We start from the raw sequence: 19930 nt of genomic DNA, 5'->3' as shown, positions 1-19930 counted from the left end.
TGCACCACGGCCCTGCCACTGTTAATAATGTGGCTCTGCCTGCAATCAGGGTGGCAGTGTTTCAGTTGCCCAGACACACACAGTGTAGAAATAGACTCAATCCGCTCATGCACACAAACGCACTGCGAGGGCTGTTTTGTGACTGAAGATTCCAACATATGGCACTTGTGTACGACCAGGCAGGAACAAGACATGCTCTCACACAAGCCTTTTTCAAACAAAGAACAAGCACATGGCACATCATGAAAAAAGGACATACACATAAGCGGATATCACAAACATCTGCATCTAGACATTAGAGCCGGACTCCTTAATGGTGAAGCCAACACGTCTGTTTGGGATATTTACAACAAAGTTACTGCAAACAACAAACCCAGTTTTTCCACCTGGCATCATTGCGCGTGTGATAGAACAGAAGAATATGACCCGCAAAAAAATATGTATAATAATTACCACGCTGCTCGACACACCTTCGTTTCTTCCATAAAACAAAAACAATAACAAAAGGTGCTGGGGCGGACAATGGTGCCATTTCCCATAATCCGGATTCCATCTTTAACCTATGAATTAACAGAGCATATTATTCCTGCATGCAAACGATTTGGTTGGTCACCCTCTGCCTCAGGTTCCATCCAGATGTGTGTGTGTGTGTGTGTGTGTGCACTTTAGAGATTTTATTTGATTGAACCTTTATTTAACTAGGCAAGTCAGTTAAGAACAAATTCTTATTTACCATGACGGCCTACCAAAAGGCCTCTTGCGGGGATGGAGGTTGGGATTAAAAATAAGAATGCAGGACATAACACACATCACGACAATAGAGACGCCACAACACTACATAAAGAGATAGCTAAGACAACAACACAGCATGGCAGCAACACATGACAACACAGTATGGTAGAAACACAAAATGACAACAACACTGTAGAAGCACAACATGGTAGCAGCACAAAACATGGTGCAAACATTATTCGGCACAGACAACAGCACAAAGGGCAAGAAGGTAGAGACAACAGTACATCACATGAAGCAGCCACAAGTGTCCGTAAGAGTGTCAATGATTGAGCCTTTGAATGAAGAGATGGGGATAAAGCCCATTGAATTGGATTGATAAAACTGTCCAGTTTGAGTGTTTTTTACAGCTCGTTCCAATCGCTAGCTGCAGCAAACTGAAAAAGAGGAGCGACCTAGAGAGGTGTGTGCATTGGGGACCTTTAACAGAATGTGACTGGCAGAACAGGTGTTATATGTGGAGGATGAGGGCTGCAGTAGGTATCTAGGAGGTCTTGGCCTAAGAGGGTTTTAAGGGGAAGTGAGGCCTAAGAGGGTTTAATAAATAAGCATCAACCAGTGGGTCTTGCGTTGGGTATACAGAGATGACTAGTTTCCAGAGGAGTATACAGTGCCGTGATGTGTCCTATAAGGAGCGTTGGTTGCAAATCTGATGGCCAAATGGTAAAGAACATCTAGCCGCTTGAGAGCACCCTTACCTGCCGATCTATAAATTACGTCTCTGTAATCTAGCTTGGGTAGGATGGTCATCTGAATCAGGGTTAATTTGGTAGCTGGGGTGAAAGAGGAGCGATTACGATAGAGGGAAACCAAGTCTAGATTTAACGTTTAGCCTGTAGCATTGATATGTACTGAGAGAAGGACAGTGTACTGTCTAGTCATACTCCCAAGTACTTGTATGAGGTGACTACCTCCAGCTCTAAACCCTCAGAGGTAGTAATCACACCTGTGGGGTGAGGGGCATTCTTCTTACCAAACCACATAACCTTTGTTTTGGAGATGTTCAGAACAAGGATAAGGGCAGAGAAAGCATGTTGGACACTAAGAAAGCTTTATTGTAGAGCCTTTAACACAAAATCCGGAGAGGGGTCAGCTGAGTATAAGACTGTATCATCTTCATATAAATGGACGAGAGAGCTTCCTACTGCCTGAGCTATGTTGTTGATGTAATTTGAGAAGAGCCTGGGGCCTAGGATCGAGCCTTGGGGTACTCCCTTGGCGACAGGCAGCAAAGACCCCTCAGCGACACCAATACTCTTTAGCTGGCCCACAAGAATGGAATGGCCAACCATATCAAAAGCTTTGGCAGAGTCAATAAAAATAGCAGTACAACATTGCTTAGAATCAAGAGGAATGGTGACATCATTTAGGACCTTCAAGGTTGCAGTGACACATCCATAACCAGATTGCATACCAGAGAAAATACTATAGACATCAAGAAAGCCAGAATATTATTGACACGTCTTTTGAAGACTTTTGATAAACAGGGCAAAATAGAAATTGAACTACAACAGTTAGGATCAGCTTGATCTCCCCCTTTAAATAAAGGAAGCAACGTATCTGCCTTCCAAGTAATGGGAACCTCCCCAGAGAGGACAGACAGATCAGAGACAGACTTGGCGATGATAAGTGCTGCAGCTTTAAAGAAGAAAGGATCTAAACCATCTGACCCAGATGTTTTTTTGAGGTCAGGTTTAAGGGGCTCCTTTAGCACCTCAGACTCAGTGACCGGCTGCAGGGAGAAACTTTGTAGCGGGACAGGGGGAAAAGACGGAGGAGCATTGGGGCTGGTCACATTAGAAGTGCTGAGAGTTGACGTTATCTGTGCTAGCGTGCATAGGATTACTGTGTGCGAGGGGAGTATATAGAGCCCATTACAGCTGTCAGTCTGCTCTGTGCTGAAGGAAACATCTGGAAGTCTGATGTCTGCCCTGGGGCAGGGCATTCCCCCCCCCCATGTGTTCCTTCAGGAGGAGAGCATGCAGCAAACCTCACTTATTAAAGTGCAGCAGGCTGTAATTCACATTCAAAAGTACTTGACTTACTTCAGGATTCCTTTTGAAGCTTCTAGAGGAGCAAACAGCCTCACTTAGAATTCTGGATTGGTCAGGATTTGGGACTCGTCACTGCACTTAAATGCTTTAAAAACACACTCCATTGAAAACCTTCTAAATCCCCCAAAATTTCATTTAAAAGGAGTTATTTATATAAGTGACATAAAACAGATTGGCAGTCAGTTGTTCAGATGTTTACCCTTCAACACATTCGTCTTCAGTGAGGAGGTTCGCATTCAATGTTGTATTACCGCCACAAACTGGACTGATGTATAAATACATTATATTTTGTGACACATAATATAAAAACTTACCCTACCATCTCAGAGCCAGATCGCAATTTACTGGGGGGAGGAGTGGTCCAAAATAGCTGAGGGTTGTCAAACTTATTTTTTTGCTTTGGAGAGGGTTGTGTGGTTTTTTATTGGGGCAAAGGGGAGGGTAGTGTGTGTTTTTTTCTTCCCGTGGTTGACATTCATTCTTTAGTAGGTTTTACTATGTAATTTCGAACCATCGAGGCCACATTTCCTCCTCAGCTTACATGCTCCTCCCCTATGTCAAGGTGTTTTGGTACATCCCTTATGCCCTATGGGTTTCCATGTGTTAACTTTTACTATACCACAGGTATCCAATCCAGGTCAGTATAGTCTACTGGTCTACCAGCCTATCCTGGCCTATATCCACCATTCATAGTGAAAATAATGGCTGGTGGACCGTTTGTCCAGATCTGCAATGGGCTAACTCGCAATCGTAACACATATAAAAGCATTCAAAGCTGCATATTTATTTTACTAGGCAAGTCATTTAAAAACCAATTCTTATTGTCAATGACGGCCTAGGAACAGTGGGTTAACTGCCTGTTCAGGGGCAGAACGACAGATTTTGTACCTTGTTCAGCTCGGGGATTTGAACTTGCAACCTTTCGGTTACAAATCCAATGCTAACCACTAGGCTACCCTGCCACCCCATTAGCCAGTTTTCCATCCAACCTTTTTATGCAGTTAAGAAGCCTACATGTCAGATAGAAGATGGCCTGACATCATGGGAAAGCATGCAGTTTATTAGGCTACAGATTGAATAAATGATTAACTTCACAGAGTGGTGGAAGTGCACAGTGATGAGGATGATGCTCCTTTCAATAAATATGGAGGGTCTTATTCTGGTGACATGATGATCGATGCTTAGCTGCCAGTGTCTCGAGCACCCTCTCCGCCTCCGCCGTCCAATGAGGCCGCTGGGGACATCCTCTCAGTAGGGAGGTAAAAAGGACACTGCAAACACCGTGCTGAAGCCCCAGATGGCCCTCCGAAAATAGTTGGCGAACCCCAGGAATCGCTGGACTGCTTTCACGGAGTTGGAGGTGGGCCATGTCCTGACTGCGCTGACGCGTTGCTCCTAAATCTCCACTCCCTCTGTGTATATGAGGTAGCCCAAAAAGGACAAGGACCGCTGGAAAAACAAAACATTTCTCTTGTTTAACATGTAGATCATGCTCCAACAGTCTTCCCAGCACAGATCTGACTAATGAGACATGCTGGGCGCAGTCAGCAGAATAGACCAAAATGTTGTCTATATAAACCACTACGCCCCGTCCCAGCATGTCCCAAAACACTTCAATAATAAAGGCCTGGAAGACTGAAGAAGCATTAGACAGGCCAAAAGGCATTACGAGATACTCGTAGTGGCCTGTGGTTGTGGAAAAGGTAGTTTTCCATTCGTAGCCTGCACGAATGAGCACCAGATTGTAGGCGCTCCTCAAGTCCAGTTTCGTGAAGTACTGCGCCCCGTGCATTTGTTCGATGATGGTTGGGATGAGGGGTAAAGGATAGCTGAACTTAACGGTGGCTTTATTCAGTGTTTGATAATCATTGCGGAAAAAAACCCTGCTGGAGTCTCTCCTGTACGTAGGTCTCCATGGCCTCGGTCTCCACACAGGAGAAGGGATAGACGTGTCCTCTCGAGAGGGCTGCGTCAGACAGAAGGTCAATGGCACAGTCCCAGGGGCGATGAGGAGGCAGGCGTGGAGCATCGGTGGTCTGGACTTTCCACCGTTGTGGTGTTGACAGACATCGCGAGACACCTCCTCTGACACTCCTGCGACCAACCCAGCAGTCTCCTCTCGGACCAGAAGATAACAAGGTTAATCCAACTCAACCAGAGGAGACCTAAAACAACAGGGTGCGTGGGTGTGTCAATCATCAAAAAGGTGATCTGTTCTAAATCAGTGTAATTTCTGTAATTTGTTAGGTAGGGTAGGCACTTGCCTTTGTTGGTCTATTGCTGTTCAGAACTTTTGTCAAGGTTTAAACCATATTTCATTCCGTTGTACAAATTTAGTTCCAACTGAACTATAATAGCCTACTATTCCCTATAAACAATGGCCTCTCAATCCCATTTTATTAGGGTCAGATTGAAATATGCTTGCTGGGAAGGGATGGTCCACCTTTATTAACTAGGCAAGTCCGTTAACAACAAATTCTTATTTTCAACGACAGCCTAGGAACAGTGGGTGTTCAAGGGCAGAACGACAGATTTTCATTTTCCCCCTGTTTTACAATTGCTCTTCTGTTCTTATTTTCCCTATAAACAATGGCTTAACTTACTTTTGCTATTACCTTAATAAAGTTTTTAACCTTTTTGTGAAGTTTTGTTAAGTTTTGGCTGTTATTAAGATGTATCTACTGCAAGCCTATGATATGAAGGCAGTGTGCACCAGTGCTCCGACTGACTCCAACTGACAGTTGAATTTGAGGTGAGGAAGAATGTTTTGGGTCTACCAGAGTTACTCCTATAATCTAACAATATAATGCGTATCTTTGTACAAAATATTCTGATTGAAAATGAACAAACTAACATCCTTCTCCGAGTCTAGATCAGTATAGCAGACGCAGTAGCCATCTAACATAATGAAATGCATGTCGCTGGCATATCTCCATCTCTCTCTTGGGATGTGCAGAAGCATCTCTTCCGTTACTGTATATAAACAGGAAACTTTGGGAAAAGGACAGGCAGACATTTCTTTATTATTCATCTGGAGCCTCCCAGCTTAACCGCTGCTATTGTGGCAAAGGCTGTTTTCCAACGTGGTGTAATGTTTTTCATGTGTACTTAATGTTCTGAACCCAATAGGAATACATCCTTTTCCTCTGCCGTTCCAAAGCCACAAGGACCTTCAAAATCTCAGCTCATTGAGCCCACACTCTGTCCTTTTTTAATGTGGTTCTTCTGTGGTATCTCAATATTTATACTGAACAAAAATATAAATGAAACATGCAACAATTGAAAATATTTGACTGTGTTACAGTTCATGTCAGGAAATCAGTCAATTGAAATCAATACATAAACAACAGCTGTGGTGGACAGTCCTGCAGTCATCATGCCAATTGCACAATCCCTTTAAAACTTGTGACATCTGTGGTATTGTTGTGGAACAAAACGGCACATTTTAGAATGGCCTTTTATTGTCCCCAGCACAAGGTGTACTTGTGTAATGGTCATGCTGTTTAATCAGCTTCTTGTTATGCCACACCAGTCAGGTGGATGGATTATCTTGGCAAAAGAGAAATACTCACTAACAAACATGGATGTAAACAAATTTGTGGACAAAATTCAGAGAAATACGCTTTTTGTGCATATGGAACATTTCTGGGATCTTTTATTTCAGCTCATGAAACATGGGACCAACACTTTACATGTTGAGTTTATAATTTTGTTCAGTATATATGTGGTTCAGACGTTACATGGTGACATTCATGCAAACCAGACATTGACACACACGGTACAATAGAGATTCCTATTAGCAGAAGTGTGGACTAGTCACATTACTGTTTAAAATCTGATTCTACTGCTTGCATCAGTTACCTGATGTGGAATAGAGTTACATGTAGTAATGGCTCTATATAGTACTGTGCACCTCCCATAGTCTGTTCTGGACTTGTGGACTGTGTAAAGACCTCTGGTGGCATGTCTTGTGGGGTATGCACAGATGTCTGAGCTGTGTGCTAGTCATTTAAACAGACAGCTTGGTGCTTTCAACATGTCAATACCTCTCACAAATACATGTAGTGATGAAGTCAATCTCTCCTCCACTTTGAGCCAGGAGAGACTGACATGCATATTGTTATTGCTTGCTGTCTTCAGAGACAGCAGGTAGCCAAGTGGTTAGCGCGTTGGACTAGTAACCAAAAGGTTGCAAGATTGAATCCCAGAGCTGACAAGGTAAAAATATGTCATTCTGCCCCTGAACAAGATGAAATATCTTCACACCTAGAACAGCCTCCACGGTTCCATCATAACGGTCCATTTTCAAAGAGAGAAAAAAATGATTACACGGGGACAGTTTGGTAAATTTAATCCAGTCTGAATCATCTTCTGGAAAAACAGACATGCCGTGGTAATAATGACATAACCAACATTTCAATAGTATTACAGTTGTATAGTAATCCTGTGCGAATAGGGTTTAGTGATTTTTATATAAAATAATAGGGAGGATGAACCTTCATGAATCCTGCCCCTTTTCAAGTATCTCAGCCCATAGTTTTCCAGGCTCCGGAAGCTGGCTTACAACGTGGCCCTATCTCTCCAGCTCTGTATTTCTGTCACTGCGTCTTCGAGTGTGTCTACTCTCCATCCACTGTGTAAATGATTCTCCCTGGTCCCCCCAGGTGACTTTCCCTGGTTCCTCTGCACTTATACTGTGTCTTTGTGCCATTGTGGGTTTTTAAGCAAATACACTGTTCATTGATCACATTTCCTGACTGAACCTTAGAATAACTTCAGATCACATGACGATAATCACAAATTCTAGCAGGAATTATATACAGTCATTTCATTCAGCAAACTTTAGGATGATCATTGACAGCATTAGATATAAACATGGCACGAGTATTGCACTACACATCCAAATGTGGAGTTTTTCCTGTTTTATTTTTGGTTTTGTTTTTATGCAAAAATGAGTCATGTTCAGCTGGTGAAATGTTGTTAGGGTATCTGCAAGGTTTGTGATACAAATGGTGGGCAATTAAATCCACTGACCCTTCCAATCTCCCGTCACCTGTGACACATGACTAATTAGTGCCCACCGTTGAGAGGGGGGTCCAGGTGGGGTGCTGCTCACCTGATTGCTGGGGTGACCTGCTGGGTTGCAGTTTTCAGCAGCCATGGCTGTGTCGTGTCTGCGTTATGAAGACGGGTGCACCATCAAACCATTAGCAGGTGGGCACACAAATACACACAGCTCTACAGGGCTAATTAGCTGGGTCACTATTGGCATCCACAGCTCTATCTGGACCATCAAAGGAAACCTTTTATATTTTTACTTTTGCCCGAGAGACAAGGTGCAACAGAAATGAAAAGTTCACATGAGGAAAAAAGGCCCAGCTTTGAGTTGAGCGAGTGAGAGCTGCTTGATTTCCCTCAAGAGCGGCTCCTATTTTCCTCATGTCTCTCCCAATGGAGGAAATCAATCACATGATACTTATTGAGAGTGTGACCTTTGACCTTGAGAGTACCACCCCTGTTCATTAGGAAACAATTCAGAGCATCTCTCCTCTCCAAATTGAGTGGGTTTGGGGGATAGGTATTTGAACTGGCGATCCTCCTTATTATGGATGACGCCTGAAATCTCTGCTTACAGCTTACTTACTCATCCCCACGTCATCCCACCTCTGCACTGAGGAGAAGAGTGGCAGGATGGTGGAGATGTCGATTATCAAAGTGCGGGAATAGAGTTCTGATTTTATTCTGTTGACATGGCTTGGTTTGTGTGTGTGTGTGTGTGTGTGTGTGTGTGTGTGTGTGTGTGTGTGTGTGTGTGTGTGTGTGTGTGCGAGAGAGAGAGAGAACAGGAGAGAGAAAGAGAGAGAGAATGGGAGAGAGAAAGAGAGAGAGAATGGGAGAGAGAGAGAGGGAGAATGGGAGAGAGAGGGAGAGAGAGGGAGAATGGGAGAGAGAGGGAGAGAGAGGGAGAATGGGAGAGAATGGGAGAGAGAGGGAGAGAGAGGGAGAATGGGAGAGAGAGGGAGAATGGGAGAGAGAGGGAGAGAGAGGGAGAATGGGAGAGAGGGAGAGAGAGGGAGAGAAAGGGATAATGCCTATAGTTGTGTACAGTTGTTTTAACCATTAACTATATCAAACAGTACATATTCTAATAACCATATTCCAAAGGAGATATAGTCCTCCTAAAACAATAGTCTGGGGAAGTCAGATATCACCCCACTTGTGACCTCATAAAACCAATGGATTACTTTCTTTAGTAGACAGACTCTCAGTACTGGCTGATATTGAACATACTCTTGATTGGAATTGTGCCTTCTTAATGGCACAATGATGTTTACATAGGTCTGTGTTAAAAGCTGAAACTCGTTACGTGTTCCTAAGGGTCAATAAAAATCATGGCCAAATAGAGCATCATTACCATGGTCCCTACTGCAATTCAGCTCTGAATTAGGCTTTGACTATAAAAATTGGAAATGGTTTGTTTATAGGTCACACATAATGAAGCTTCCGTTTATGACCAAGTGAGAACGAGGTATTATTAGAGATCTCTGTCAACACAGGAGGCAGATATTCCATCTGATGCAATATCTAGTTCTACCCGGTGACTCTGCATTTTCCATGCATGTCAGATAGCCGGAGTTTAGTGTAGAATATAGATTTGTGAACCTCCACCCCCTTGTTAACTCAAAGCAGAGGAGGGCGTTGTAGCGATCAACCTCTCAGCCTCCTTAACGCTGGGTTGATTTCACTCATCCAGGGAAACTCCCAGGAAGCCTCCTTTAAGCCCATATTCATTAGGTTCAATAAACCTGAAGAGAAGGAAGTGTTTGGCCTGTTCGACCCAGTGGATAATGCAGTCTCTCCAACATGGTGAAACGATAGGTTTTAACTAACGATTCCTAACACCACCAGTTATTGGTGGGTAGTTGACCTCACTCCCACGCTATTGATTTTGAGATGCCTGGGTAATTCATCTGAAAACTGGCCTGCTTTTGGGGAAAGCAACTAAAGGAGAGTGCAGCAATGATGAGATCTCATTTCATGGGCAGTGAACTAGACGTTGTGTATGGATATCTAAGGGTCAACTTGGTCTCATAATAGAACCATAAAGAAATTCAGATTCGCAACAGCCTAGTTTACAGTAAATGCAAGCGCAAGTTAGGATAAGGTTAGGTTTAGGTATGCTAGCGAATGGTTAATGCAATGGTTAGGCTAAAAGATAAAAAACAAAAACACCTGGATTCAAACAGAATCGGCCCATTTGAGGATATCCCAGTATGCTTGTTTCATTAGAGTAACGATATTGGGACAAGTTACAAATATGTCTCAGTGCTGCCATCTCTGTCATGGCCACCCAAAGTACATGCTCTAAACTAATCTTGCCTGTGTGTGTGCTGTATCGTGTGTATGTATATCTGTGTATCTGTACGCACGTGTGTGTGTGTATGAGCAGCAGGACGCACTCACTCCAGGTGGACTCGGTGCAGCGCTGGATGGAGGACCTGCGTCACATGACGGAGGTGGAGTGCATGTGTGTTCTGCAGGCCAAGGCCATTGGCGTGGAGGAGGATGCCCAGGGTGAGCTCATCGTGGCCACGCGGGACCACGTGGCCCGCGACAACCTGCAGACGCTGCTGCGACGGGCGCTGGTGGTCAGCACGGAGCTGGGCAAGATGTTCCAGCGGCTGGAGAAGGGCCGCTGGCAGCGGGTCCACAGCACGGCCGTCCGGGCCAACTGCCACGTGCGCTCGCTGGTGCACGAGTATAGCGCCGCCCGTAACACCCCCCCAGAGATGCAGAAGGTGAGGATTGAGGGAGAAGTGGATTGATCTGGGTAGGAGGGAGGGAGGGAGGAGGATGGAGTGAGAAGTGGACTGGTCTGGGTAGGAGGGTGGAGGAAGAAGTGGACTGAAAATGTTCCACGTTTCAATACCGGGAATAATTCAGATATTATCCAGAGAGTCCCGGGAAATACTGCAAAATCAGAAGTCCCCATTTAAAGCGGTTCAAAACCAAAATATGTTCACTATGCCAGGGTTCTCCTCAAATAAGAGGGGCTCTGCGACCCTTGCCAGCGAGGCTGCGCCACTATGTAAAGATTTCAGAGCAAATTAAACTGATATTTAGTAATAATAGGGTAATTATCTTTGATCACTAATTACATTGTTGTGAATTGTGAAACAGGCCGTTCATAAATTCAGAACATTATCATGTTCCTCAATTAATTCAGCACATTTCAGCAGTAGGTTATCTCAAAGCAGAGTGCGCTCAGGACGCACCCCGAGTAGGCTGTAGCATCGTCACATCACAGAAACGTTTTAACTCCAGAGTGGCGGAGTGGTCAAGGCGCTGCATCTCAGTGCTAGATGTGTCACTACAGACCTTGGTTCGATCCCGGGCTGTATCACAACTTGCCGTGATCAAGAGTCACGTAGGGCGCTGCACAATTAGTCCAGCGTCGTTCAGGGAGGGTTTGGTCGGGGTAGGCCGTCATAATAATTTGTTCTTAACTGAATTGCCTAGTTTAAAAAAACAGCAGTCAAAAAAAAGTTAAGTGACCAAAGTTTTTAAGCTTGCTAGAATAACCTCCTCTAACTAATGACAGAGTATCTCCTATATTTGGCTAGATGGAGTTGAGGATTATACAGATAGCAGTGCAGCTCATGAATAACAGGGAGATGAAGAGAGGATATAGTTTAAAAATCAATCTATCTTAACGGTGACCAACTCTAATATCTGCCCTCATACAGTTTGTTGATCACACATTCTCTACCGAAGCTCTGGTATGGGCAGCAATACCAGACAGCGCAGAGTTGGGACGTGGCTTGATAATGTAACCTATGGACTACAGAATAAAGTTAGGAATTTGTATGCGCAATAGGAGTCAGGGTTTGTATGAGCGATAGGAGTCAGGATTTGTATGAGCGCTAGGAGTCAGGATTTGTATGAGCGATAGGAGTCAGGATTTGTATGAGTCAGGATTTGTATGAGCGATAGGAGTCAGGATTTGTATGAGCGATAGGAGTCAGGATTTGTATGAGCGATAGGAGTCAGGATTTAGGAGTCAGGATTTGTATGAGCGATAGGAGTCAGGATTTGTATGAGCGGAAGGAGTCAGGATTTGTATGAGCGATAGGAGTCAGGAGTCAGGATTTGTATGAGCGATAGGAGTCAGGATTTGTATGAGCGATAGGAGTCAGGATTTGTATGAGCGATAGGAGTCAGGATTTGTATGAGCGATAGGAGTCAGGATTTGTATGAGCGATAGGAGTCAGGATTTGTATGAGCGATAGGAGTCAGGATTTGTATGAGCGATAGGAGTCAGGATTTGTATGAGCGATAGGAGTCAGGATTTGTAGGAGTCAGGCGATAGGAGGAGTCAGGATTTGTATGAGCGATAGGAGTCAGGATTTGTATGAGCGATAGGAGTCAGGATTTGTATGAGCGATAGGATTCAGGATTTGTATGCGCGGAAGGAGTCAGGATTTGTATGAGCGATAGGAGTCAGGATTTGTATGAGCGATAGGAGTCAGGATTTGTATGAGCGATAGGAGTCAGGATTTGTATGCGCGGAAGGAGTCAGGATTTGTATGAGCGATAGGAGTCAGGATTTGTATGAGCGATAGGAGTCAGGATTTGTATGAGCGATAGGAGTCAGGATTTGTATGAGCGATAGGAGTCAGGATTTGTATGAGCGATAGGAGTCAGGATTTGTATGAGCGATAGGAGTCAGGATTTGTATGAGCGATAGGAGTCAGGATTTGTATGAGCGATAGGAGTCAGGATTTGTATGAGCGATAGGAGTCAGGATTTGTATGAGCGATAGGAGTCAGGATTTGTATGAGTCGATTTGTAGATAGCGAGTCAGGATTTGTATGAGCGATAGGAGTCAGGATTTGTATGAGCGATAGGAGTCAGGATTTGTATGAGCGATAGGAGTCAGGATTTGTCAGGATTTGTATGAGCGCTAGGAGTCAGGATTTGTATGAGCGATAGGAGTCAGGATTTGTATGAGCGATAGGAGTCAGGATTTGTATGAGCGATAGGAGTCAGGATTTGTATGAGCGATAGGAGTCAGGATTTGGGTTGTTTAGCTTCTTCTCTGCTGTACATTTGAACATTGGCCGCATGTAAATGTTCACTATTACACATCACATAAGCTATTCATGCCAAGAGCAAAATTCTGACTAAAATAATATGAAAACTAGTCTCTGAGAGCCCCCTGTCTGGTTCCATCTTGGACGGGCTGTTGAAGTAATTAGCTGCCTCTGATGAGCCTCTCCCTCCAGGAGTTTGTGCAGGTTTCCTGTCAAGTGGAATCCCAGTTGCACTGTAGGATATGGAGTACTCACCTCATCCATTTCAAATGATGCTGTGGAACTTCTGCTTCTGTTACATACAGCTACTCATCCCACAGGACATTTTGTGCAGTTCCCTGTGTGTGCATAAAGGGATGACCACTAATTGGAGAATGACATTGTTTTCTGCTTTGTGTGGGCGTTCTACTTTCTGTGTGTGTCTAATGTTTGTCTCATTGTAACCTGAAATGTGTGTTCCTCCTCTTTGAGTGCAGTATGAGCAGTCTTTGCTTGAGAAGTGCATGGAGCTGACCACCATAACAGAGAAGTAAAACATTCATACAAAACCTTCTAATGACCTCTGAATATTGTAGTACACATTTGAATAGAGTAGCTCACATAGAGTAAGTGTTTATGTTCAAGGTTTATCCAAACCCTCTCTTCTACAGATGCCTTCATACTGAGGACAAATTCTTCCTGAAGTCCATGAGGGAGGCCATTAACGAGATTCTCACCGATGTCAGCGATTCATTCAGCCAAATGATTGACATGGCTCTGGCCAACGAGATCCAGGTATGAGGCTTTGACCACACTCATAACTCTCTTTTTTAGTCATAATTAGGCCTTCAACACAAATCAAATCCAAATTTCATTGGTCACATACATGTGGTTAGCAGATGTAGCGAGTGTAGCGAAATGCTTGTGCTTCTAGTTCCGAACATGCAGTAATATCTAACAAGTAATCTAACAATTCCCCAACAACTACCTAATAAACACAAGCGTAAAGGAATGAATGGGAATATGTACATGTAAATATATGGATGAGCGATGGCCAAACGGCATAGACAAGATGCAGTAGATGGTATAGAGTACAGTATATACATATGAGATGAGTAATGTAGAGTATGTAAACATTATATAAAGTGGCATTGTTTAAATTGACTAGTGATACATTTATTACATCCAATTTGTAATTATTAAAGTGGATGGAGTTGAGTCAGTATGTTGGCAGCAGCCCCTCAATGTTAGTGATGGCTGTTTAACAGTCTGATGACCTTGAGAGACTGTAGAAGCTGTTTTTCAGTCTCTCGGCCCCAGCTTTGATGCACCTGCACTGACCTCGCCTTCTGGATGATAGCGGGGTGAACAGGCAGTGGCTCGGGTGGTTGTTGTCCTTGATGATCTTTATAGCCTTCCTGTGACATCGGGTGGTGTAGGTGTCCTGGAGGGCAGGTAGTTTCCACCTGGTGATGCGTTGTGCAGACCTCACTACCCTCTGGAGAGCCTTGTGGTTGTGGGCGTGGCAGTTTCCTTATCAGGTGGTGATACAGCCCGACAGGATGTTCTCGATTGTGCATCTGTAAAAGTTTGTGAGTGTTTTCAGTGACAAGCCAAATTTCTTCAGCCTCCTGAGGTTGAAGAGGCACTGTTGCGCCTTCTTCACCACACTGTCTGTATGGGTGGACCATTTCAGTTTGTCCGTGATGTGTATGCTGAGGAACTTAAAACTTTCCACCTTCTCCACTACTGTAAGTCGATGTGGATAGGGGGCTGCTCCCTCTGCTGTTTCCTGAAGTCCATGATCATCTCCTTTGTTTTGTTGACATCGAGTGTGAGGTTATTTTCCTGACACCACACTCCGAGGGCCCTCACCTCCTCCTTGTAGGCCGTCTCGTCGTTGTTGGTAATCAAGCCTACCACTGTAGTGTCGTCTGCAAGCTAGATGATTGAGTTGCCGGCGTGCATGGTATTTTGGTATTTTGTGTTTAAGAACTTCAAGTGGAGCCAAGGCTCTTTCGTTGCCGAAAGAATGAAAACAAACGGCTCGTCTTTTGAAGAACAAACACGTCCAAATATAGTTGACTTGAGTTGTACTTTTGACAGAGAAAAACAGACGGTGATGTCATATACAATTTCATCCGTGTTCCTGCATCCGAGTGTGTAGCCTTATTCATTCCTGATGTGTTTGATACACACACACACACACACACACACACACACACACACACACACACACACACACACACACACACACACACACACACACACACACACACACACACACACACACACACACACACACACACACACACACACACACACACACACACATACACACAGTCCACAATCTTTCCCATTCCTGACTAGCCTATAAGTCTCCCTGATGTCTTGTTATACTAAAAACCAACTAGCACAGTTCAGGAAAGGTGAGTACAAAGGTAAACATCTATAATAGGTGATTACATCATTCCTGTATCGCTGGTTTGGAATAATGAAAACCAATAGAGATTTCATTGGACTTTCTACTCGATTTAGACTTTCTACTCGATTCACTCCAGTGTGAATTTGCTCAATTGTAATTACTTCACTACTATGGCCTATTTATTGCCTACCACCTCACGCCATTTGCACACACTGTATATAGACTTTCTTTTTTTCAATTGTGTTATTACAGTTTTTTTCGATTGCTAAACGACAGTGGGCACAACTGGAGTCACATGTGCAAAACTCTAACTACAGTCTGCACTACCAACAGTCACCTGAGCTAAACAGTTCACATCACCTGCAAAACTCATTCCAAGCAACACAACTCTTAACACATGGCTCAAAACACGCTCAGTGCAGCCAAACACTATGCACAACCCTCACTGAGATAACACACACTGTCACTCAGAACACACTGAGAGTAAAAACACTAGCATCAAACACCAATACAGAAAATACAAACTTTTCATCTTTACATTTACATTACATTTAAGTAATTTGGCAGACGCTCTTATCCAGAGCGACTTACATTACAGTTTTAACAATTTCAGTGACTTCATACAAAGTAATATTTTCTTCACAGAAAAGAGTGACATTCTTTCACATGATTTATTAAAATTTTTAGAATATAACAATTCTTTAAGGTAAATGAAAATTAGCAGTTTGCTTAATAGTCTGTAGTAATTTACGGAATTACAGTAATGAGAAAAAAAGGTAGAAACTAAAAGTACATACTGTAATTCAAACAAATAATTGAGGGGCTAATCCTGCCTCTCTCTAGCATCAGGACACAGGTTTTCTTCAACATCACATCTAATGTTTTCTCTTGCCAAGCACCTGGGGAAGAACCTTCTGGAGTGCCTTATCCATCCCTGGCAGTCCTCTGGACTCGTGTCCTCACATCCAGCACGCATGGCTTCCAAAAGAGACATTTGGTCATGTGGGTGGTGACCAAACACTTTCCACCTCCAGGCAGAGAAAAACTCCTCTATTGGGTTGAGGAAGGGTGAATATGCAGGCAGGTACAAAACCATAAATCTGTGATGTGCTGCAAGCAATCTGTGACAGCTGCAGAGTGGTGAAAAGCAACGTTATCGCAAACTATGACAAAAACTTGGGGGTTTCTTACTGGCTCCCCCTGTTCTGCTGGCACTAGCTGAGCATAGAGCTGTTCTAGGAAAGCTATAAGCCTTTCTGTGTTGTATGGGCCAATGAGTGGTGTGTTGAGAAGCAAACCATCATTGGCCATTGCAGCACACATGGTGATATTTCCCCCCCTTTGGCCTGGAACCTCCACAGTGGCCCTTTGACCTATAACATTCCTTCCTCTGCGCCGTGTTTTGGCAAGGTTAAATCCAGCTTCATCGATAAATACAAATGAATGTGGTCTTTCCAGTGCTTCCACCTCCATTACTCTCTGAAAAACAGTAAGTGCACAGTTTTACTGTAGAAATGCTAGTGTTTTTTTTACTGTAAATATTTTGTATAGCTGTGTACGTAACCTCAGACGTCTTACCTGGACATATTGGTATCTTTGCTCTTTTACCCGTTCACTGTTTCTCTCGAACGGTACAGTGTATAACTGTTTCATTGTAACTTGGTGTTTCTTTAGGACTCGAGCAATAGTTGTTGTGCTGACAGAATTAACATTTTCAAATATATCATTATCAGCTAGCACTCTATCTTGAATCTCCCTCAGTTTTATTGCATTGTTGACAACAACCATGTCAACAATAGCATTTTCCTGCGCATCTGAAAATATTTTTCCTCTTTCCCCTGTTGGGTGCAGCCTTTGGGTCCTGTTGTAAAAATATATTTTACAGTCAAACTTACTGTAATATATATCTGTGTAAATATTCTATAATTGCAATACAAAATAGATTCCTGTAATGTTTTCATTTACTGTAAGGATGTAACTCTCACCTGTTTGTATGATGGAAAATTCGCATTACAGATGCCACTGTGGATCTTTGCAGATTGGGTTGCACCCTCAACCCTGCCTCTCTCAATGAGAGACCATGGTTCACGACATGGTCTATAAGTGTAGCCCTTATTTCATCTGAAATAACAGCTCTTTGTCTTCTTTGTCTTCCTCCACGCATCCGCCCTCTCCCTGCCACCCTTCTCCCTCCACGAACCCATCTTCCTTGTTCCATTTCCAAAATGAGTCTTTCTGAGCTCTACCTATATATACTGTAATATGTGTGTGTGTTCACTAACAAGTCTAAAACAAGACACTTGCTTAGCCTTTCAGCTGAAATTGCAATCAGCAGTGTTTGAAAGGCACAAGGCTGAAATCTATTCCGTTTTGAATTTGTGGTTCACAGTTTTGACAGCAGTGTGTTAGCATTTGAACAAAGTGCTGTAAATCCACAGTGTTGTGCAGGTTGTGGTTAAAGTCATGGGATAAATGTGTAGAGTTTTGAAAACTGTGTTCAAGCAATGAAAAACGAACTAGAGTTTGGTCCACATGACCTGCTGCTGTGCAGACTGTAGTTAGAGTTTTGCACATGTGACTCCAGTTGTGTCCACTGTCATTTAGCAATCGAAAAAAACTGTACCTGTACGCTTTTATTCCATATGTAACTCTGTTATTTGTGTCGCACTGCTTTGCTTTATCTTGGCCAGGTCGCAGTTGTAAATGAGAATTTGTTCTCAACTAGCCTACCTGGTTAAATAAATTTGTTAGTTATTCTGCGCTCTGGTACACTGAGATGAGAGTGCTCTGAAATCAGAGTAGATGGCCAGAGTGAATTTCTGATCGAAAAGTACTTTACTTAACTATTTATATTTTAGACAACTTTAACTAACTCCAATGCATTCTTAATGAAAATAATATACTTTTTACTCCATACATTTTCCCTGACACACAAAAGTACATTTTGAATGCTTAGTAGGACAGGAAAATTGTCAAATTTACGCACTTATCAAGAGAACATCCTTGGTCTTCCCTACCGCCTCTGATCTGGCAGAATCACTAAACACAAATGCTTAGTTTGTAAATTATATTTGCGTGTTGGAGTGTTCCCCTGGCAATCCATAAATTTGAAAAACAAGAAAATAAAGCTGTCTGGTTTGCTTAATATAAGGAATTTGATACTTATTAACTATATTTCAAACCAAATGCTTTTAGACTTTTACATTAGAAGTACTTTACTGGGTGACTCACTTTTACTTGAGTCATTTTCTATTAAGGTATCTTTACTTTTACTAAAGTATAATAATTGGGTATTTTTTCCACCACTGATGAACTGGTATTAACGAATTGCATATTGAGTTCAATAGAAAATGTAACCTTTATTCAGATAATTAATTTACGCTCAGTTTAAATATCCATAATAGTATAATTAATGACTTCTAATATTGATCTTCTATATCGTATAAATTCAGAACTTCCTCCTTTCACTGAAATTTCACTTTGCTGTTTCCCTTTCGGGAAAGAGATGTCTCAATGGTATGTCCGTGGTTTTGTCATGGCACTCGTGTGTGTGTGTGTGTGTGTGTGTGTGTGTGTGTGTGTGTGTGTGTGTGTGTGTGTGTGTGTGCCGGTCCTCTCCAGATCCTGATCAGGAAGATTGAGTCGTCAGACAGTGTGTACACCATAGGCAGTGAAATCAGCAACCTGCTCTCCCTCACCCAGGATGGCCCGCAGCTCTGCAGAATCATCGCTAAGGTGAGGAACACCCCCTCAGACAGACACACCCCCTCAGACAGACACACCCCTCTGTCTGCATATACGTAGGATGACGGTCATCTGAGGGGATGATGTTCTGGGTCGTGTTCATAAGGGACATAACTGATTTTTTTTTTCATGCAACTGTGGTGCCTAATGAACATGACCCTGCTACAGTCCCCATGTTCACACAGTTCCACCTCTCTTGGCCATCCACTTCCCCATCCCTCCACAAGAACCATTGGCCCAATCCCAAACAGATCCACGGGCCCCTGTAAATCCCTGTCCACTCTTCCTTGCAGACCGTAAAGGAGCTAAGGATCGGTTTGGGATTGGGCAATCAGTCCTGCCCACCTACCACCCACCCACCCACCTACCATACTATACATATACAGTATATCTCTACAGCTACATAGTCATATGCTCCAAGAGATAAGAGGGGACAGGGCAGACACTACGTCCCTGTGGTCTTTAGACAACCAGATGCTTCCAGAATTCACTTGATAAGACTCATCCGGGTGGGAGACTCAGCCCATCAACTTACCACAAGTACACACACACACACACACACACACTCACACACACACACACACACACACACACACACACACACACACACACACACACACACACACACACACACACACACACACACACATTACACATTACACATTACACATTACACATTACACACAAAAGCAAGCTTCCTTGTTGCCAGATGAGATCAGTAATGTCAGTTCCCATTAGTAATGGGCATTGATCACACATACTTCCTGCCTCTGTTTAATCTATCACTCCCATCTACCTTCCCTCATACAGCATCTCTGGTTGGTTAAGAAATAATTCCTGGG

At 43.3% G+C, this 19930-nt stretch overlaps 1 protein-coding gene across 1 annotated transcript in view; it reads left to right on the top strand.

Annotated features, from left to right (window-relative positions):
• The window catches only part of LOC135556665 (protein inscuteable homolog), a 91601-nt gene that overhangs the window by 53532 nt on the left and 18139 nt on the right, over nucleotides 1-19930 (top strand). The window contains exons 3-6 of the mRNA XM_064990041.1: nucleotides 10297-10645; nucleotides 13417-13469; nucleotides 13591-13714; nucleotides 18966-19079. Of these exons, the coding sequence (XP_064846113.1) occupies nucleotides 10297-10645; nucleotides 13417-13469; nucleotides 13591-13714; nucleotides 18966-19079 (640 nt within the window). The remainder of the gene's footprint in view (nucleotides 1-10296; nucleotides 10646-13416; nucleotides 13470-13590; nucleotides 13715-18965; nucleotides 19080-19930) is intronic.

The sequence above is a fragment of the Oncorhynchus masou genome, chromosome 15 (assembly GCF_036934945.1).
Source record: "Oncorhynchus masou masou isolate Uvic2021 chromosome 15, UVic_Omas_1.1, whole genome shotgun sequence".
In the NCBI taxonomy this organism is placed as follows: Eukaryota; Metazoa; Chordata; class Actinopteri; order Salmoniformes; family Salmonidae; genus Oncorhynchus; species Oncorhynchus masou.
The sequence above is the reverse complement of the archived record's forward strand: the minus strand, read 5'-3'. Positions and strand labels throughout refer to the sequence as shown.